The sequence below is a fragment of the Yarrowia lipolytica genome, chromosome 1A (genome assembly GCF_001761485.1).
Source record: "Yarrowia lipolytica chromosome 1A, complete sequence".
Classification (NCBI taxonomy): domain Eukaryota; kingdom Fungi; phylum Ascomycota; class Dipodascomycetes; order Dipodascales; genus Yarrowia; species Yarrowia lipolytica.
Genome location: NC_090770.1, coordinates 300,687 through 321,172, shown reverse-complemented (window position 1 = coordinate 321,172; position 20,486 = coordinate 300,687). Strand labels below are relative to the sequence as shown.

The following is a 20,486-nucleotide window of genomic DNA, read 5'->3' as shown; positions in this document are numbered from 1 at the left end:
TGTTCGTGGGGGTAAGTTGGGGGCCACACTTTATTTCACCGTGTATTAAAGTACTCGAACAATAGTGACTACAATCTCGTTGCAACTACTTGTACCGCACATCACCATGAACACAGACAAAGTCAACTCGATTGTGTCGTTTCTGCGGCCGCTGATTTCCGCCCACCGCTCGGCCTCCGCCAACGTGCCGTTTGTGCTCGGCTTTTCCGGGCCCCAGGGCTGTGGAAAGTCCACCTTGGTAGCCGAGCTGTCTACTGCTCTGAGACAGGCCCCCTTCAACTACAAGGTCATTGAGCTGTCGCTGGACGACCTGTACCTGACGCACGAGGGCCAGGAGCGACTGTCGGAGGAGTTCCCCAACAACAAGCTCTATCGACACAGAGGCGAGCCTGGCACCCACGATGTCGCTCTGGGCGAAAAGACCCTCAAGAGCCTGGTACAGAACAAGGTGACTCCCGTGCCTCGGTACGACAAGAGCAAGTTTCAGGGCCAGGGCGACCGCGTGCCCGAGTCCGAGTGGCCCGTCATGACGCCCCCTTTTGACGTGGTGCTGTTTGAGGGCTGGTGTGCTGGCTTCCGAGCCATCTCCATCGACGAGCTGGAGGCTCTGTACGCGCAGAGCACGAGTCTGGCGCGTGACGAGACAGATCCCGACGCGGCACCGGCAGTGGATCCCGCCAATCTCGAGGCCTCGTCCATTGATCAGCTCAAGGAGCCCGTGCCAACGACTCTGGCACACCACCAGTTTTCCGATCTGCAGCAGGTCAACCACGAGCTCAAGAAGCTCCAGCAGCTGTGGAAGTACTTTGACGCGTTTGTGCACCTTGACTCGCTGGACATAAACTTCACCTACAAGTGGCGTTTGCAACAGGAACACGCGTTGATCCAGAAACGAGGAACAGGCATGACCGACCAGCAGGTCAAGAAGTTCATCGATGGCTACATGCCTGCCTATGAGATGTACATTCCCGGACTGAGAGAGCAGACACTATTGACTAGACCCAATCGGCAGTTGAGATTGGTGTTGGACGAGGACAGAAAGGTCAAGTTTGAGAGAGTTAAATAGACGAGCTAGGCGCACCGCCGCTAGCTGTTCCTTCGTCGCCGCTCTAGGTTGAGACGATAAGGATGGAGCAGCTGTTAGTTGCCTTCCCTCCCATGTTCATTTTGGTGTGATTCAGGAGGCCATGGGCTCGGATCATGACTAGGAATCTAGGAACTCTACCAACAACGGTAGGGTAAGAACTAGGAGGATGTGATTTCACAGAGTAAGAACGAACCCCAGTCACGAGTTGGACTGTTGTTTCGGTCGTCGCTATACATATAAAAGATACATATACAGATATGAGTGGGTAGTGTGTGCACCAACGTGTGTCTCATGATGCAAGTTTATGGCAAGAAGATGTTTTATATTGCTATTCTCTCCTGTTTATGAGTTTCTTCATCACCAACGATAGTATATGTGTATATCACAGCAAATACACCTCAAATACTAAGTGGAATCGTTTCTTGACCTTTCACACAGTTGATTGTACCCTGCGACAGTCTTCTGACCTTAGCTATTTGTAGCTTCTAGTCAACTTGCCTTCAATCAGAGCTACACTAGACACTGCATTCGACTCTCGTTTCTATATCTATCTTTGTCGAGTTTCAGCACCAGTCATCCACAACAGCTAACATCTTCGTCAAATTTCTCATTGTACATTCTTGCAGGCTTTTCTTTATCTCATTCTCTTACATACTAAAGAGCTGGCTTCGCAGACCTTTCTTTTTTATCCATCTATAACACCTACCATTTACTCCTTAGCAGCAAACCGCTCGACATCGTAGGTGAAGTCAAAGTAGGAGGGGTCAAAGTGGTGGATTCGGATGTATCCCTCCTCTCCTCCAGAGGCGTAGGAGCCGCCATTGGGGTGGGCAACGACACAGTTGAGGGGACCGAAATGGCCCTTGACTCGGCCAACCTCGTCCTCAAAGATCTTGTGGTAGAATCGGGCCTCAAACTTACCATCTCGAGAAGAGGTGGTGGTAACATCCTTGGCGTCCTGTCCTCCTCCCAGAATGACAAAGTCCTTCTTGCTGGTGATGCATGCCGAGTTCATGGAAGTATCGGTCTTGTAGGTCTTGAGCAGCTTGAGAGAGTCCACGTCTGTCAGTCTAGCGGTCTTGTCCTTGGAACTGGTGATGACGTAGGTCTTGTCTGGCGAAGGCTGCAGATCGGTGATGGGGAACTTCTCCTCGTGGATCTGTGTGGAAGCAATGAACTCGCCGGTGGCTCCGTCGTACTTGGACAGAGAGCCGTCAGCGTGGGCTGTGATGATGTACTTGCCTCCGTACGACCACACGGCAAACGAAAACTTGTCGGCGCCCTCCTCGGGCTTAATATCCATAATAGGCTCCGTCTCCTGGGTGGCGTTCACGTCGGCCTTGACGTTGAACACGGAAATGCCACCGGGGTAACCCATCATCTTCTCAGACAGAACAATGAGCTTGGTTCCATCAGGGGAAAACTCTACACGCTTGACGGTGGTCTTGAAGTTCCAGCTGTGAATCGTCTTGCCGGTCTTGATGTCCCACAGACGCGCAGTCTGGTCAGCAGAGCCAGTCGCCACAATGGTGGTGGTGGGATCAGCATCCACAGAAAAGTTGGCTCCTCCAGAACCCTCGAGAGTGCCTAGTCGCTCGCCGTTGTGAGAGTACCACACGCAGATGGTCTTGTCTCGGGCGACGGAGAAGAGCAGATCGCCCTCCCGGTTGTACTTGAGCTGGGTCAGGGGTCGCTCGTGGCCTTGCAGTAGAATAGGTCGCATTGTGATGGTGTGTTGGTAAGAGATTTTTCATCGCTTTTTTTATGTCAGTGTTGGAACTTAAATTTGGCTGAGTAAGCGCAGCAACTCAGAGGGACCCGAGGGATTGCATCGAGCGCGTTAAGAGCATCAGATGTCCATTTGTGGCCAAATCAGTCACAATAATTCATTTATTGCGTTTCTTTTTTCCGTCGAAATTCCTCTCATACCCGTAACAAGGATGAAAAAAACGAAAAATTAGAAATTTAAAAAATTTAAAATAAATTGAAAATATACACAGTCTAAAGGTAGACTATCTAAATACAATGCTCGTTCATAAAGAACATGCAGCTAGAATTGAACTAAAACACAAGTCTTGCTGATACGTTGATCGCCCATGACCGCCCTGGCAAGCTATGCTTAGCTACTTGTTCAAATACCTCAATGATGGAGCACATACTTTCTCATTACTCAGTTGTTCACTTTAGTACTTCAATCTTCTCCTCGTACTGTACTCTTACTCGTTTATACTCGCGTGGCAACAACCACATGAGTACCTCGGTCGGCCACCAGCTTGCCCTCAGAATCTCTTTCTTCCTTGGGAGCCTTGGAAACAACACCCTCGATGAACTCCTTCAGTTTGGCCTTCTCAGGCCCGTCCAAAGCAGTGATATAACTGCGAGACTCCCAGTAGTTCCACATGTCCTCGTCCGAGTAACTCAGCTGGTAGGGCAGAATCTTTTCCTGGTAGGGCATCTTGAACCACGTCTGGTTCTTGAAAGAATCCTGCCACTTGTCATGGCGGTACTGCGGAACGTTGACGTCGTATGACCACACCTTTTCGGTGGAGATCTTCTGCCAATGAGACGGAGACAGCTTGTCTAGCACCTCAATGTTCCAAATGAACACGAGCTTTCCTCCAGGCTTGGTAATTCGATGCAGCTCCTCAAGCGACTTGTGGTCGGCAAACCAATGGTATGCCTGCGCCACAATGACAGCATCGGCCCATTGGTCTTCAATGCCAGTCTCGTAGGATGATCCGATCTTGGCTTCGACCTGGGGGAAGTTCTTCTTGAAGGAGGTCAGCATTCCCTCGCTGGGCTCGACCGCAACCAGATCATAGCCATTGTTGATGATCGACTTGGTGAACTTGCCGGTGCCCACGGCCAGTTCCACCACCTTGGAGCCCTTGTGCAGCCCAGCAGTGTCAATCAGCCACTTGACGGCATCCTGCTGGAACGAAGGCCGAGCCTTGTCGTAGAGCTCGTGGTTGGCGTTGAATGAAGAGAGAGACGTGGCGTTGACAGACATTGATGGAGAGATGATGATGAAGGAGAGCGGGAACTAACCCTTATATCGTATTGGTAGCTTGTTAGTGTTGGCTCCACCACAGTTGATCCGACGGATTAACTTTGGGGAGAGCATACAGTTGCGGGGTTGTGCATGGGTGGGTTGATATCTCGTGATGTAGAGCAGGTGTGGAAAATCCGAAAAGTGCATTCTACTCGGAAGGACTCACTTTATCATTTTACAAAGTGACAGGTTGATCTATTTATCATTCATCCTACTTGAAGATTCGGATCCACTTCGCTTCACTCAACAAACTCACCGGTTCGGAAAGCCGTGTCTGAAGCGGTTGGGAGTAGGTTTAATTTCAATTAAAGGGGATTATCCATAATTATTAATTAATTCGTATTAATTCGTATTAAATTGGGTAAAATCGGAAAAAATAATACCGACTCAATTTGCAGATATGTGAGGATTTCGACACTAAAGTAGCTACAGTAACTCACAAAAAAGGACTCTAACCACTACTTTTCCAACACAAACACCCCAACATGACACTTCATAAAGTTCATCGGAATCCACTTTCTCTCCGAGTCGCACATCTCCAGTTTACATCCTTGTATACATGCGATCTACACGAGTGGTGCAAGAACAGAGGCCGACCTGCTCAATACTTGGCAGATACAAGTAGCTACGTAATGTGCCAGAATTGAAGTCATTGCATGCATCTCCACTGTTTTCCACATCAAGATTCACCAACCATCTCTCTCTCTCTCTCTCTCTCTCTCTCTCTTCTCTCTTCTCTCTCCCCTTCCAGTCTCGTTTTTCCAGTTTTCATAACTTATCTATATGCAACCACTTAGTGGAAAGTTCGGCAGGGGTAGCCCTTGGGGTAGATGGCAGCCTCGCCCTCAATGATCTTCCACTGCTTGGGAGCCAGAGTGGGGGCGACGGGAGGGAGACCGTTGACGGTCAGCACCTCGCCGTAGATAACGTCCTTAGAGGACTTTCCGAGGGCCTGGGTGAAAGAAACACCACCGTTAGCAATGTTGGCAAGGGCCTTGGTTCCAGCCTCGCCGTCGGCGATTCTTGGGGTAGCCTCAGAGCCGAGCTCGAGCAGACCGGTCACGGTCTTCTGATCGAAAAAGGCGGTCTGGGGGTATGCTCGTCGGTGGTCTCGCTTCCAGTAGGGGTTCTCGGCAATGTCGTTGGTGGGGTACGAGGAGGGATCCTGGTAGACATTGGCCTCGGGTCGAGAACCGGGGGTGGGGACTCGATAGAGAGGCACAATGGGGTTACCGGTAGATCGGTTAGGGGCAATAGCCAGGAGAACTCGGAGCTTCTCCCAGATACCCTTAGAGCCGACTGTGTATTTCTGGGTTAGAATTGTAACGAAAGGGGTGTGGGGTGTGTGATGGAGATATGGTGTGGTACCGTAAACAACATTGTTATCTCAATAGAATGGTGTTTTTTCGAGTAGTAGAATGTGTTGTTTCAGGTCGTGTTTGGTCGGTCGCTCGTGTTAAAAGGATCCATCCATATCATATTCATTCCCTTCGCTTCTCTTTGTCGCTTCCATTTCCTGTCACATCTTTTTGTAGCTTCCATTCTCAGTCACATCTCTTCAGCTGTGATCATGACACAACTTCGGGCCATGGATGTCGCAGAACATGTGGAGAAGCCGTGATTTCCCCATCGAACAGTCCAACACCGTCATACCACCTCCCTCGTCTCTTGCCGCTCGTACTCACCTTGAAAACAGGGACGGGACCGCCAGGCAACATTTTGGTGTCTTGTTACTAAGGTGTGGATTTCGCTGCAATGTTGGCCTACTCTAATATCGGTTGGCCAATGAACGCTGGGGTTTTAGCGACGGGTCGGCCGGGTAACTTGATTATATGGGTCTGTCCCAATTGGCACTACGGGAGGTCGTGTGTTCGAATCTGGGGTTGGTGTGTTTGAGTTGGCATTTAAAGTTGTAGGTGGATTCAGACAGGCAAACGCGATTTTAAGCTCACCAACAAAGTTCCGAGGTTCCAGGGTGTGGATGGTGGAGAGGAGTGAGTGAAATGCACTAATTAAATCAGAGAACAAAAAAAAGGGGCTTTATAGAAAGTACCGGAATGTTTTTATCTTGCTGTTTTGTCTGTTTATACTACAGCGCGTTGTCACTGAGTGCAGTATCGTAGGTACAGTATCGCACAGTATGTACATACTTGTAGTATGCCTGGTAGCGAATACGACGTCCCATTGTCTTACGGTTGGCCTTTATGGATCGTTACTATCGGGACCGTCGTACAGTCGCTCTGTGTCTTGGACAAGGGTTTTGTCCGACACGCTTCCAACGCTGTCCCGAGACCTTCTGACTCACTTCCCCACGGCGCCACCCCAGTCAACGCCTAATAGGGGCGGAGGGGGAGGGGAAGTGTGCCAAGTGGCATTCGACGAGTATAGCAAGGGACGCCGGCCGTAAGATGGCTGTCAGAGTCGTAAAATGCTCGTTTTTTTGGACGGATCTGCTCACACCAGGCTCGTACTCGCGCTCGCAGCTGCTCCATGAAGCTCTGCGTCTCTCTACCTGCCGTTGTGGAAACGCAGTAAACACGTGCATCAGTAGTTTCCGCATTAGTGCGAGCTAGTAACGTTGTGAGGTTCGAGAGTCGGTGACGAGGGCCCGACGGACTCTCTAGAACTACGGCCAACGGCTTTTTTCCGCCACTCAACGAACAGACCCAGATCATGAGTCTCAAAATGTGATATTTCCTCCGTAAATGTGTTTTCTTTTTTCTTTTTTCCACGTCCTCTCGACTTATCTGATTCCATCAACCTCAACCATAAAACTGGGGAATAAACTCACACTTATAGCACGACCAAAAGTAGCGTGCGAGCAGGGAAGAAAAAAAGCCTGAAGAAGAAAAGGAAAAATATAACAGCAAAGGAGACGGCAGTGTCGTTGGTGTCACCGACAACCGTACTTAAACTAGTCTCATTCCTATTGACCACCCTCGACACTCTCCTCGACGTCTCCAGCCCTTTAGCAGCCAAAGCACACCTCCCCAACAACTCGGCTTTATCGCTTTATTCCCCACATATCGTGCATGTCACAGGCACCTGGCGCAACGTCGGTATAGCAACATCAAATACCTCAGACAAGAAGACAAGACACTTACAAAAACCGACGACGACACGGACACGGACACAAAAGCAGCCGAAAACAGCGACCTGGGCCAGCCTCGAAACAAAAATCACATCAACGAAGAAAAAAAAAGCGTCCAGACGACGACCAGCATCTCATCCCCCCACACGCATCACACACATCCCGCACATCTAGCATCTCACACATCATGCCCAACATCCGCAACTTGCAGGTCCGCAAAGGCATCGCAAAGGGAGTGGTTCTTCTTTTCTATATTGCCATCTTCCACATTTTCGTCAACACGTCGAGCGGGTCGATCGAACAGTATCTCAGCGCCTCACCACCACATCTGTACCTCAAACACCTGGCTGAGCATGTCTCGTGGCTTCCAACAGACAGCAATCTGTGGTTGACGGTGGTGTTTGTCACGGTGGTCATCAACTCGCTGGTTCTGCTTACGTGGGTCATCACTCAGGTCATCTTCCTGGTTCTGTGCATGGAGATCCTCACCAAACGACGGTGGTCTGGGGTCATGAATCTCCTCGCCGAGCTCTTTTAGATACTTGTACATGTATATATTATTTATTGGACGTGGTTCTATGCGTATAGCGGGGGCAAAACGGGTCTTTATGGCCTAAAAGGGGGACTTTCCGTAGATGCTTGTACTTGTAGAAGCACGAATAATTGACCCCGAATTTATTATAGATTTTTCCAAATTGATTTGGATTTTCCATTTTTTTTCTTCATTTTTTTTTCTCCACACTTCACCTAATTCACCCCAAATCATATCTATTCACTGTCACTCCTGCACCGAAACGTCACACAGTCCAGCGGCTAAATGGCGCCAAGAGTGGAGCCTCTGCGTCCACGCGCACGACCGAGCCGAGATAACGCCTTCAACAAGGCAAAAAACCACCCAAGAGCGTTTTTTACCCGATTTTCCACAGCCTGACCCCCACTTCTCCTCACCTCTTGGAACCTTAATTCGTGGAGTTGGATTTGCGTGGAATTACGGCTATTTACGAGCGTATTAAGAGGTAGCACTCGTATAAATTTGATGACAAGTGTTCTGAGACACACAAAGTGTCAACGGTTAAAAATTCACACCGTTTCAGTGACAGTTCCTCCTCTCGAACATCCTACATTTCGACATCTGTGAGGGGTGCATTATGCATCGAGGTTGAGTTGGAATAAAGAGAATCAACAAGAGCAGAATAAATCGCCAGAAATGTATAAAATAAAGGAGTCACTAATTGGGGTATATAGCTGATAGCTACAATATTAGCTACAAGAACATACTCTGAAAAAAAGGTAATTCTGCCCAGATGAACAGAAGGGTCTATTCTGTACAGTTTACTCATTCTGTAGGTTTTCATAATGGTCAGACTAAGTATGTAGGTACCGTGTATGTATTCTGTACCGTGTATATATACTTGTACTGGTTCAGTAGACACTTGCAAACATGGTTATAGATTTATCGCAAGTATCGTACTGAAAACATACTGCTATTCCCAATAACAACCATTCAACTCTACAGTACATTCGGAACAATCCCAACGTCTAACTCTGTCTGACTCAACGGCTTGGATAAGGCGATGGAACTGTCTACAGTGGTTGTCGGTGTATGATTGGATGTGGGTTCTCATGGGGAAAACAATAGGTCGAATGATTATGTCTCAGGAGTCTCAAGAAACTGCAAGTATCGGATACTCAACATTACCTCCGATCTCCCTATCATCACTAACTTGACACACCAAGATTATCATACTGTAGCTCTTGTAGGTTTGTTGGTGCTCGTATAGAAGTCGTGTTAGATTTGCACATAGGTCTTATCAAGTCGTCGTTGCAAGAGTGATTGAACATTTGTACATTCAAGCATTGATAGCGGCTATTTCCAGCCCCTCTTGTCCCATAACCGAGTTCCGATCAGTTCATTGTAAGCATGTACTGTACCTGTACAAGAAATATCACGATGCCTTTATAATTACAACAGTATGTACTGGTCATTCGCAAAACTAGGGGTACCACGGAACAGATTTGAGAGAAGATGTGGACTAGAAAATCACTTACGTTCAAATTCGTCACCGAGACATTGTCAATTGAGCGTTCTCAGCAAGAAAATCTGCCATGAATCGCCTTTTTTGGCCCCCCATTCGGTACTCGAATGCCTGCATAATCTCTGCACCGCGGCTAAATATACTCGAACCTTGATAACCCCCGCTCGATAACGCGATCCAGAGTCCGATATAAATAGGATCGTTGAGTCTGATCTGTTCAGCCGTAGTACACTCAATTACGTCCGCCTAAGACAATACAAAAACCCGCAACTAAACACTATCACTCAGCATGGACGGAACAGTTCAGGCACAGACATACTTGCAGGCTCAAACCAACGGCCAGCGATACTGGGACTCGATCCACGAGTCGTGTCAATGGGGCGCCACCGACGACGGCGGAATGAACCGGCTCACTCTCAATGATGACGACAAACAGGTGCGTCTGTGGTTCATTGCCGAAGCCGAAGCTCTGGGCTGCAAAGTGACTGTGGACTCCATGGGCAACATTTTCGCGGTTCGACCTGGAAAGAACAACGACATTCCGCCTATTGGAATGGGCTCGCATCTCGACACGCAGCCTCGAGGCGGCCGATACGACGGAATTGCCGGTGTCATTGCCGGTCTCGAGGTGATCCGAGCTCTCCACGAAGCCGATCATACCACCTATGCACCCATTGCGGTCATTGATTGGACCAACGAGGAAGGCGCCCGGTTCCCCAAGGCCATGGTTTCCTCGGGTGTGTGGGCCGGAAAGATCCCCCAAGAACACGCCTATGATCTGCGAGACGTCAACGAACCCGATACCAAATTTGTGACCGAGTTGGAACGAATCGGATTCAAGGGAACCACCCCCGCCAGCTACAAAGATCTGCCCCTCTCTGCCCATTTCGAACTTCATATCGAACAGGGTCCCATTCTGGAAGCAGAAGAGAAGGATGTGGGAATCGTCAAAGGTATCCAGGGCATGCGGTGGTACGACGCAGAGGTGATTGGACGAGAGGCCCACACCGGAACAACCCCCATGAACCGACGATGTGACGCTTTGGTGGCAGCTGCTGCCATGATCCAGGCAATTGAAGAGACGGCAGTTTCTCTGGGAGGTCTGGGAACCGTGGGAATCATCAACTCACTGCCCCAGTCCACAAACACCATTCCCGGAGAAGTCAACTTCTCTATCGATCTCAGACACACGGACGAGAGCAAGGTGGACGAGCTGGAAAAGGCCGTCTTTGATAAGCTGGAGGAGATTGCCAAAAAGAGAGACGTGACCTTCACACACTCCATGAAATGGACCTCTCCTGCCCTGCACTTTGATCCCGAGTGTCAGAAGGCCCTCGAGCTGTCGGCCAAGCACGAAAAGATGTCCTACCGACGTCTTCAATCCGGTGCAGGACACGACTCAGGCTACACCTCTTATGTGTGTCCCACAGCAATGCTTTTCATTCCCTGCAGAGACGGTATTTCCCACAATCCCGCCGAGTACTCCACTCAGGAGCAGTGCTCCAAGGGCGCCTCAGTGCTGCTCGGCGGTATTCTCAGATACGACGATATGCTTGCAGAGAAGAATGGTAGATAATGAACAAGTAGCAGTAATAGTATGACAAAAGTTATGAGGCCATCACCAATATGATTGAAAAGTAGTACCATCCAAATGTTCTTCACTATATACAGTTAGTCCCTATCCGTACCATCCAATGACTCATACATCTAATGTTCGTCTTCTTGATCCCCCTCTTCCTCTCCCTCTTCATCGTCACTGTCCTCATCCTCCATGCTGACCTTGATCCATGAGGGCCAGGCGATTTCAGCCTTGAGCAGCGACCTAATCTTGTCAACAATGAAACGGTCCACCTTGCCGACGTTTCTGAGGGCAGCTCCATTCGTATCATGGTGTCCAATTTCGCTGTCAATCTTGACGTCACGAATGATATCGAGTCGTTCTCTTCCTGTTCGTGCCACAGCATGGTCCGAGTCGTCCAGGTCGCAAATAACACTCAGATAAATGGACTTTTTAATGTATGCCATTATTGCCAGCGAGTTGATGTTGATATGCGACAGATGGAGTTTCATGGGAAGCAACACTACGTCGTCCGAGGGATAGTTTAGCCGTAAAGTAGCCTCGACTCCGATACGGATATCACCGGTGTACTTGACTCGAAACAGCACCTGAAGATCGTCTTCGCGGTCCTCCGGTACCGGTTGTTGTTCGCGTTCCTCCGGCGTCCTTGGGGCTGTTGATTCACGCACAGACTCGACGATTTCGGCTTCAATCGGCGTGTTGAGAGGCAACCGACTGCTGGTTCGTGTGTGTCCATTTGTGGCCCAGGAGGGAATGTTAAGGGGCGTTCTGAGCCCGGACATGAGCGGAGCACTGCCAAGGGGGTGGAAATATGACGCTATCCCTCGATCAATCGGGTTGGTTGTGTTTGTGTGGATGTGGGGGGTGCTGGGTGCCGATCTGCGCTGTTGCGGGGGGTGTAACGGCGGCAAGTAGTGCGAGTCGGCAGCCGCTTCTTCCTCCGCGTAGAACTCGGGGAACGGGTCGCTGATGTGCTTGATTTCGAGCTCGGGAGGGATCGTTCCAAGACTCAGAGTGGTGATGGACACGGACCGAATGTTCCGAGGCAGGTCGAGCTGCTGGAACTGCTTGTCCAGAAGCGAGCGCAGCCATTCGGCAACATCGATCTCATCACTGTTGATCATTCCATCCCAGTCTAGATCGATGGACATGCTGGCTGTGAAGATATCGTAGTGTGTCTGTGGTGTGACCTGACCGCGCCGTGTCTGAGATTTATTTAATCAGTGTGCATGAACGGAGCTAAAGTTGGGTTTAGTTGGCGGTGGGAGATTAGTTGAGTTGGGGTTGGGATAATTGTTAAACTAGGTCTCACACATTTGTCTCTCACAAGTCCACCAATCATGCATATATTGCGCTGTGACAAAAAGCTTCCAGACATCTCAACCAACACCAGCATCATAAACCCGACATGTTGGCCGGTCTACGCTGCCGAACCACCTCCATTCTCTCTGCATCGCAACACTACCAATGTCGGCACTTCTTCTCCTTTCCCTCCAATGAACCAACCACCTTTTCCGTGACACAACGATTCAACTACCCCCCAGGTCTCATCTACGGAGTGGTCTCCGACGTCCAACATTACTCGGAGTTTGTGCCCTTTTGCGAAGGCTCGACAATCACAAAAACAGATGGAGACGGAAACCCGGTCGAGGCGGTGCTAAAGGTGGGCTGGAACCAATTCAACGAGGAATTCGCCAGCAAAATTGAATGCGTGAAAGATAAGAGCGTTGTTGTGAGTATCGCCATGAGGAAGTCACATGACAAAGCCATATGATTCCGAGCATCATAGGTAAACAATCACAAGTTGGAAAATGTGCCTGATCCAATGTCGTATCATGGCGCTTTGAAGACCACGTCTCATACGTGTGTATTATTACACCCTTAGGATCATGATCCCACTTGAAAAACGTGATGTCAGTGGGCTGTCGGACTATTTGAATCACGTGATACCACCAGAGCCATCGCCCCGTGTCACATGATACCACTTCACATCCTGCGGGATACTGGTACTGTATCTTTACATGGCTGCATCTGCCAGATCAGCTTGGTTCTATGACATGTGACACTTTTGGATCACCTGGTAAAACAGTCACATGATGTTATCCGTCCTGTCTCCTCTGCAGACATGGTATCATCGCTTGTTGACATCATGATCTGGATCCCGTCACTTCCTTTGCCTAACTAACGCAGTCCTCAGCGCCGGACCACTCCATGTTCAATGTGCTCTACTCAAAGTGGACAATCTCCCCCAGCCAAATCTCTGAAAACGCATGCAATGTGAAACTGGACCTCGAGTTCCAGTTCAAAAATGCAATGTACAATATGGTATCTTCTCAGTTTGCGCCAGCTGTGAGCCAGGTCATGGTGGACGCTTTCACCAAGCGAGCTCATGCCGTCGCTCTTCAGGAAAAGAGAAAGGTGAATTAGATGTATATACTTGTAGATAGATGGAAGGATGGTGTGGTTTGTGCCATGCCTTGTTTTCTCAAGATATTGGGGTGGTGGTGCAAGCACCCCTTGGGAATGATGCTGTCAGGACTTGTAAGAAGTACCGACACAAGTATTTGTATATTGGATGTGATCCTCTTTCGGAGTAGAATTCAATAGTCTTTAGACACTTAAACTAGACAGTCGTGATTTCCTTTTTTCTCTACCCAATTTCTGAGATCTTCTCTAATTTATCCTGTTTAAAAAATGGAAAATAATATTCTCAATAATTCTCATTCCACGTGCAGTTATGTATTCGACTCGGGGACAGTTAGAGTTGATTGCACTTTTCTGAAGAAAAAAAGTGAATAATGCCACAATAAATAGACAAGAACAGTGGATAAAAAACAAGCACGTGATATAATCAAGTGAAAAAAAGCTCCATCTACTCCTTCTTCCAGCTACCTTATCGGCCCAACAATGGTGGTGTTGCGTAGTCGTCAACTAGATCAACGTCATATTAGGGATGCAGCTAACATGCTGTTGAATGGGACGGCTCTGGGGGGCTGATGTGGGGGAAGGATTACTAATAGCTCTGGATAAAAAGGGACTTGCAGAATTATCAAGAATTAATGTCAAGTTTTCAGATTTATTCCGTCTTCATCACGGGATTTTGACGTCCAAACCCGCAAATATCACCACATTATCCAACTCAAATTCTGCAGTCCACTTGACTGACTCTTTGAGCCTAACGCTAACTGGATTTATAGATCCCCTGCCAACTCGACTTTTGATACTTTTCAAAAGGCGGTTGAAAACAGACATTTCAAGATTTTTGCGCGGATCAGACACCTTTCGCGCTCTCCGGCTTCTCTGAGCATATCTCGTCCATCTCGTTCTCTTTGTGCGCCCCGCTTTTCGCTCAGATCATCACCGTCCCTATCAAGACCCTTTTTCACCTCCTCCGAAATGGTCAGTGAAGCGATTCCAGACCGGCCTCTGTCCAACACCGCGTCGGACTCGACCCGATCCAAAGATGTGGTCTTCCTCAAAGACTTGCTGCTCAAAACGTTCATTGGAGTAGATGCATGGCAACGAAACGAGGCCCAGCCGGTGGAGGTGTCGATGTGGATGAAGACGAGTATCGCCAAGTCCGGAGCCCTCGACCATCTGCCCGACTCCATCAACTATGCAACCGTGTGTGAAGAAGTCACCAAACTCGTCGAAACCAACAAATTCAACTCCCTGGAACATATCGCCGATGCAATCAGTACACGAATCCTCACCAGTGGCTGCGGAGCCGCCTGGGCCATGATCAAGGTCAGCAAACCTCGTGCTCTGCTTCGGGCACAGTCTGCTACCATCCAGATCATCCGCGAGCTCGACCCCTACACTGGAAAGATTTCTACACCTGCAAACCATACCGACGTCGTGAGCATCAGTGGGCTGAATATCGTCACTATTATCGGTATCAACGCCGGTGAGCGTATCCACAGACAAAATATTACCATTGATCTCATCCTCTACAAGCCCCAGAACTCGCCTGTGGGATTTGACAAAGCCTACAACTTCAGAAATGTGGTGGATGTGGTGGTGGACCACGTGGAGGCCTCTGAGTACAAAACTGTCGAGGCTCTGGTCACGTCTGTGGCTGACGTTCTTTGCAGCAAGCTTGGAGTTGAAAAAGCTACTGTTACTGCGAAGAAACCCAGTGCTCTTACCTTTGCAAAGGCTGCGGGAGTTGAAATCACCCGTTCCAAGGACCGACTCAAGTCCGAATACGTGCTTTCCAACGAAGACAAGCCCAAGGACGCTTCTTTGAAGCACGAAGTGTATATTGCATTCGGATCCAACGTGGGAAACCCCTTTTACAACATCTCTGAGGCCATTAAGGAACTCGAGAAGGCAGGAATCGAAGTCAAGGATGTGTCCCATTACTACATTTCCGAGCCCATGTTTGTCCAGGACCAGCAGAGGTTCATCAACGGTGTTCTGCGAGTGTTCACGTCTCTTGAACCCATTGCCCTGCTTGATGTGACTCAGAACATTGAGTCCGAGAAGCTCAAGCGAGTCAAGGAGGTCGAGAAGGGTCCTCGTTCCATTGATCTCGACATTATTCTCTACGATGATCGAGTCTTCAAGCACCCCAGACTCACCATTCCCCATGCCGGTGTTATTGACCGAAGCTTCGTGCTCAAACCTCTGTTGGACGTTCTTCCTAGCGATCGACTTCATCCCGTGACCATGAAGTCGTTCAAGGAGCATCTGGGTCTTCTTCCCAAGAGCTCCAACGTGCAAAAGTCGTCTGATCTCAACGAGGTTGTTCCTGTTGGCTCTCTTGAGTCGGAAACTGGCCGGTTCCTGGAGTTTGACATTGAGCAACGAAAGAACAGACCCACCCAGCTCATGGGGATCATGAACATCACGCCTGACTCGTTTTCTGATGGTGGAAAGTTCACTGTGGAAAACGCAGTTGAAGAAGCTAAGCGAATGGTGGCTGAGGGAGCCGATATCATTGACATTGGTGGCCAGAGCACACGCCCTGGAGCCGACACTGTCAGCGTGGAGGAGGAGCTGAAGCGGGTTATTCCTGTTGTCGAAAAGATCAGATCGTGCGAGAAGCTCAAGAATGTGATTCTCTCTATCGACTCCTTCTACAGCCAAGTAGCTGAAGAAGCCATCAAGGCCGGCGCCGATATCATCAACGACGTGACCGCTGGTTGTTACGATGCTCAAATGCTTCCCACCGTGGCCAAGCTCGGTGTCCCCATCATCCTGAACCACAGCAGAGAAGACGTTAAGAACAACACATACACGCTCGCTGCCAACGAAAAATCAACCCACGTGAACATCACCGAGGAGGAGGAGTTTGTGGCTGTTTTGGCGCGTGAAATGCAGGAAATTGTCAAGAAGGCTCGTGACTCGGGTCTGCGAAGCCACCAGATCATCCTTGACCCAGGTGTCGGTTTCGCCAAGAACCTGAAACAGAATCTGTGGACGCTCAAGAACCAGGAAGTCATTCGGACCAAGGGCAACCTCAACAACTACGCCTGGCTCATTGGAACCAGCCGAAAGAAGTTTATCGGAACAATTACCGACCAGGAGGTTGCGGCTGACCGACTTCTCGGCACGGCTGCCACCGTCACTGCAGCTATTCAGCAGGGCGCCGACATTGTTCGAGTCCATGACGTCAAGGACATCAAGCAGACCATCAAAATGTCCGACGCCATTTACAAGCAGCTTTACTAGATGGAGACACGGGGACAAAACCGCCGTTGGCCAACAAAAAAAAGTTGTACAACTACTGTACTTGTAACTTTTGACATACCGTACTCATACCAATAATGGTATACTATACAGATATCATTATAGAGAACTACAAGTACCAATTTTAAGCTAGACGAAAAAGAAAAAAAAGATGATCATAACCGCAGGAACGAGGCGAACTTCCAGATACCCGACAGTGGATAGAAGCGAGAGTCGCCATACGGAATATGTCACGTGACACCAGCTTCTCCTCACGTGCCACCAATTTCATCTCAACTTAGACGGTCATAAATCGCCGCTATGAACTCTGATAGCCTCACCTTGGCGCGATCGTCATGAAACTAAAACACTAACATAAAAGTGCACGCCATGGTGATGACGGTCAATTCGATCGGACTAATATTACGCTATAAATATACGCCTGGGGGAAGGAGACAAGCAACTTATTTGCCACCACCGAGGAAAGACTGTTGTGTTAGTAGGTTGATATGGGGGGAAGGTGAAAAAAAGAAAATATACATACTCCGATCTGATCCTTAAGCTGGTTCTCCATTTGCTTCTGGCCCTGCTTGGCAATAGCTCCAGCAATGAATCCAGTGACCTTGTCCTGCAGGCCACCTTCGCTTCCATTGTTGTTATTGTTATTGTTATTGTTATTGTTATTGTTGTTGCCATTCTTGTTGTTGCCGGACATGGCGCCAGAGATGAAGCCCTAAAACCATTAATATTCGCACTCTCGATACTGGGGAAATTAAATACTCACGCCAAGCTTGTCCTGAAGGCTGTCACCTCCACTGTTGTTGTTGTTGTTGTTGTTGTTGTTGTAGTTGTTGGAGTTGTTGTTGGAGTTGGAGTTTCCAGACAGCTGGCTAGAAATGAAGCCCTGATGTTAGTTGTGGTCAATTAACCATGATTGGAGCAGTCCTGTGTAGTGCTGCAACAGATCAATCTATCGTTGTAATACTCACGCCAATTCCGCCGGAAGACGAGTTGTTGGAGTTGTTGGAGTTGTTGTTGTTTCCGTAAGAGTTGTTGGAGTTGTTTGCAGAGTTGGAGGAGCCCTTGTTGCCGCCGCCAATCTTGGAGGTGATGAACTCGCCAATCTTCTGGTCGTACTTTCGCTCGTTGGCAGTCTCGTTCTTCTGGTCCATTCCAAAGAACTTTTCCTCCACCATGTTGATACCCTTGGCAACGTAGGGGTTGACATTGGAGTTGGAGTTGGAGTTGGAGTTGGAGTTGGAGTTGTTGGAGTTGTTGGAGTTGTTGGAGTTGTTTCCGTAGTTGGAGTTGGAGTTGGAGTTGTTTCCGTAGTTGGAGTTGGAGTTGGAGTTGGAGTTGTTACCGTAGGAATCGTTGCCACCATGGTTGGAGTTGGAGTTGGATCCGTAGGGAAGCTGTTGGAGGTTGGAGTTTTGGAGTTGTTTTCCGTAGTTGGAGTTGGAGTTGTTTCCGTAATTGGAGTTGGAGTTGGAGTTACCGCCGAATCCAGAGTTGGAGTTGTTACCACCAAAACCAGAGTTGGAGTTTGAGTTGGAGTTGTTGCCGTAGTTGGAGTTGTTGTTTCCGTAGGACTCGTTTCGGCCCTCGTTTCGGCCCTGGTTGCCGTAGGAGTCGTTTCGGCTGTTGCCTCGGTTGTCGTCGTAGTCGTTTCGGTTCATTGTGGAGTCGGAGTGTGTCTGAGAGTCTGGAAGAAGGGCAGCAGGAAGCACGCTTATATATCCTGCGCGGCCGACATGATAATGTCGTTGTCATTAGCGCGTGGGGACTAGAGTTTGGCGCCAAGGTTTGAAAACAATGGCCATTGTTTGGAAAAGAAATACCAGCGGCTAACGGAGAGAATGGATGAGTTGGCTCCAACCAACGACGAGAAGAGAAGCTGGTAGTCGATTATACTCTGCAGAATCCAACGTCACGTGAGCAAATCTATTCTCCTCCCCCCCCCATTACCCACCCCTTCCCTTTCCCCTATCCCCCGAATTACCCCTCTCAAACGTCTCCACTCCAACTCCGGTTGCCGGCACAACACAGCCTACAACTTACAATAATGTTCAACTTACCATGCGTGGACACGTCAAGATGCAGACTAGTCGTCGACAAAAGACAGCTTACAAGTAGAGAACCAGCACGGAAAAACACGTGACACGAATTGTCGGACGGTAACGAGGCGGGAGATGGTTCTATAAACACCCAAAAACCAGCCATTTCCGATCCCGGTGGGCGTGTTGAACTGAAAAAGTGGGCTCCGACGACTCACACCCTGAGACTAATCGAATCGTCTTTTAAGTTGGTGCGACGCCTCTTGCCAATCGGATAATAGTGACCGTCTGGAGTGGGTCTTAGCGACTTTCTGATTGGCCCGGGTCTGGAGGATGGATCTCATTCTCGTGTCACGTGTATGCTCACGTGACAGCACGATACAGTCACGTGACGTGCTCACTTGGGTTATACGCGGTCCATCTCCTGTGAAATCCCATCCCCCGAGATGGTTGCTTCCCCTGCACCATCTGCAGTCCAACCCAAACGCTGCAAGCACGGAAGGTCTCAGAAAGTCTTTGCCAGACAACGTTGGTGAGCGATGACGTGTTGGAGGTTGCAAGCGAGGTCGGTGATGGTTTGGTGTAAGATTCGGGCTTTGAAGTTGAGTGGTAGGAGTTGAGTGGTAGGAGTTGAGTGGTAGGAGTTGAGTGGTAGGAGTTGAGTGGTAGGAGTCGAGTACATACCGTAGGAGTTCAATTGAGTCGTTATAGAAGTGCGTTACAGCGCAAGTACAATACGAATACTCGCAATAGACAAACAGAAGCCTTCTATCTCGACTACTTGTTCCAGCTCTAGACTCTACTTGTTGTCCTACTTTCTGAAACTCACATGCATTCCTCAGCATGATGCTGAGAACCGCTGGTCTAGCAGCCACTTATCTGGTGGCTCTAGGGGGAAAAAGTAGGGGAGATTGGGCTGGATTTGGAATACAGTAAGATCGATTGGAGATGAAACGATATCTCAGCTCTTTTGACGTTCCATTGCTCCACTATCAGACAGATCGTTGCAGTTCAGTACAAGCATGTACCTATGTAGTGTACACTTGTACAAGTAATGTACAGTAAAGTATGTACAGTATGTACTTTGTTCTCGAATGGGCAAAGGGCTGAAGAAGAGGCACCTATGAAGCACACTTTCGACTGGTGTATCTACAGTACCCCTGTACAACCACTACCAGTAGTACAAGGTAACTTGTTACTGTATGCTTTATGATGCAAGTATCTTACTGTACAGTTGATGCTGATACTCTACTTGACTACACTTGACTACAGGACTGTGGGATTTGTAGTCCAGAGCTCATAAAAAGGCTTACGGCTAAGATGTCTCGTGGTGGTCTCGTGGTCCGCGACAACAGGCTACTTTACTACTTCTGGCCAACAGGTTTAGAGCGCACTCGTGGTTCACGTACGCTCTTCAACTGGGAACAGTAGCTTGCTATTATATACACTATTTATACACGAGGCTTCTTGTTCTGGGGTCGAGCGAAAAGCCCAGGGTGCCCCTGGGGAGAACGGGCTGGGGGACAGTGAGGAGATCGATCTCTCGCTTGGAGAATCGCTTGAATAGTTTGTGGTGCACTTTTCAGATGTCGGGCAGAGCTCCGATAGGGAAAGGAGGCTTGACCAAAGAAGTGGCCCAGTGGGTTCATTATCGTCATCGATCCACCTCTCGCTCGGTAGAACCCTCAAACGAAGAACTCTGTACATGGGAGCTCTCCCTCTTGACTTGCACATTGTTTGGAATGTGAATTGCAAAAAGATACGGTACTCATATATGAGAAAGATGCTGATACGGGCTCCTATCGGGTTTATCTATGGCCCATGCAGTATCCTGGCCATTGTTTGGGCCTACTTCCGACTCCCGGAGCTCAAGGAGATGAGTTCCTTGAGATCGAGAGACTGTTCCAGGCT

General features: G+C 49.0%; 11 protein-coding genes across 11 annotated transcripts; 5 read left to right on the top strand and 6 right to left on the bottom strand.

Annotated features, from left to right (window-relative positions):
* Window positions 1-106: 106 nt before the first annotated feature.
* On the top strand, window positions 107-1,066 carry YALI1_A03210g (uncharacterized protein; the record flags this gene model as incomplete). The annotated part of the gene is made up of 1 exon (XM_499704.1): window positions 107-1,066. One exon carries the CDS (start codon window positions 107-109, stop codon window positions 1,064-1,066), a length of 960 nt encoding a protein of 319 aa, XP_499704.1.
* A 730-nt stretch (window positions 1,067-1,796) lies between these two features.
* Window positions 1,797-2,810, bottom strand: YALI1_A03183g (uncharacterized protein; the record flags this gene model as incomplete). The annotated part of the gene is made up of 1 exon (XM_499703.3): window positions 1,797-2,810. One exon carries the CDS (start codon window positions 2,808-2,810, stop codon window positions 1,797-1,799), a length of 1,014 nt encoding a protein of 337 aa, XP_499703.1.
* Window positions 2,811-3,311: 501 nt separating this feature from the next.
* YALI1_A03170g (uncharacterized protein) lies at window positions 3,312-4,097 on the bottom strand (the record flags this gene model as incomplete). Its single annotated transcript, XM_499702.3, has 1 exon — window positions 3,312-4,097. The coding sequence occupies one exon, from the start codon at window positions 4,095-4,097 to the stop codon at window positions 3,312-3,314; it is 786 nt and encodes a 261-aa protein (XP_499702.1).
* An 835-nt stretch (window positions 4,098-4,932) lies between these two features.
* On the bottom strand, window positions 4,933-5,857 carry YALI1_A03153g (uncharacterized protein; the record flags this gene model as incomplete). Its single annotated transcript, XM_499701.3, has 2 exons — window positions 4,933-5,448; window positions 5,825-5,857. The coding sequence occupies 2 exons, from the start codon at window positions 5,855-5,857 to the stop codon at window positions 4,933-4,935; spliced, it is 549 nt and encodes a 182-aa protein (XP_499701.1).
* Window positions 5,858-7,417: 1,560 nt separating this feature from the next.
* On the top strand, window positions 7,418-7,768 carry YALI1_A03137g (uncharacterized protein; the record flags this gene model as incomplete). The annotated part of the gene is made up of 1 exon (XM_499700.3): window positions 7,418-7,768. One exon carries the CDS (start codon window positions 7,418-7,420, stop codon window positions 7,766-7,768), a length of 351 nt encoding a protein of 116 aa, XP_499700.2.
* A 1,787-nt stretch (window positions 7,769-9,555) lies between these two features.
* Window positions 9,556-10,842, top strand: YALI1_A03116g (uncharacterized protein; the record flags this gene model as incomplete). Its single annotated transcript, XM_499699.3, has 1 exon — window positions 9,556-10,842. One exon carries the CDS (start codon window positions 9,556-9,558, stop codon window positions 10,840-10,842), a length of 1,287 nt encoding a protein of 428 aa, XP_499699.2.
* Window positions 10,843-10,973: 131 nt separating this feature from the next.
* On the bottom strand, window positions 10,974-11,996 carry YALI1_A03091g (uncharacterized protein; the record flags this gene model as incomplete). Its single annotated transcript, XM_499698.2, has 1 exon — window positions 10,974-11,996. One exon carries the CDS (start codon window positions 11,994-11,996, stop codon window positions 10,974-10,976), a length of 1,023 nt encoding a protein of 340 aa, XP_499698.1.
* A 257-nt stretch (window positions 11,997-12,253) lies between these two features.
* On the top strand, window positions 12,254-13,272 carry YALI1_A03081g (uncharacterized protein; the record flags this gene model as incomplete). Its single annotated transcript, XM_499697.3, has 2 exons — window positions 12,254-12,577; window positions 13,036-13,272. The coding sequence occupies 2 exons, from the start codon at window positions 12,254-12,256 to the stop codon at window positions 13,270-13,272; spliced, it is 561 nt and encodes a 186-aa protein (XP_499697.1).
* Window positions 13,273-14,241: 969 nt separating this feature from the next.
* On the top strand, window positions 14,242-16,521 carry YALI1_A03069g (uncharacterized protein; the record flags this gene model as incomplete). Its single annotated transcript, XM_499696.3, has 1 exon — window positions 14,242-16,521. The coding sequence occupies one exon, from the start codon at window positions 14,242-14,244 to the stop codon at window positions 16,519-16,521; it is 2,280 nt and encodes a 759-aa protein (XP_499696.3).
* Window positions 16,522-16,982: 461 nt separating this feature from the next.
* YALI1_A03029g (uncharacterized protein) lies at window positions 16,983-18,197 on the bottom strand (the record flags this gene model as incomplete). The annotated part of the gene is made up of 3 exons (XM_068281619.1): window positions 16,983-17,006; window positions 17,303-17,422; window positions 17,508-18,197. 3 exons carry the CDS (start codon window positions 18,195-18,197, stop codon window positions 16,983-16,985), a joined length of 834 nt encoding a protein of 277 aa, XP_068137720.1.
* Window positions 18,198-18,802: 605 nt separating this feature from the next.
* On the bottom strand, window positions 18,803-19,420 carry YALI1_A03017g (uncharacterized protein; the record flags this gene model as incomplete). The annotated part of the gene is made up of 1 exon (XM_068281618.1): window positions 18,803-19,420. One exon carries the CDS (start codon window positions 19,418-19,420, stop codon window positions 18,803-18,805), a length of 618 nt encoding a protein of 205 aa, XP_068137719.1.
* Window positions 19,421-20,486: the final 1,066 nt, after the last annotated feature.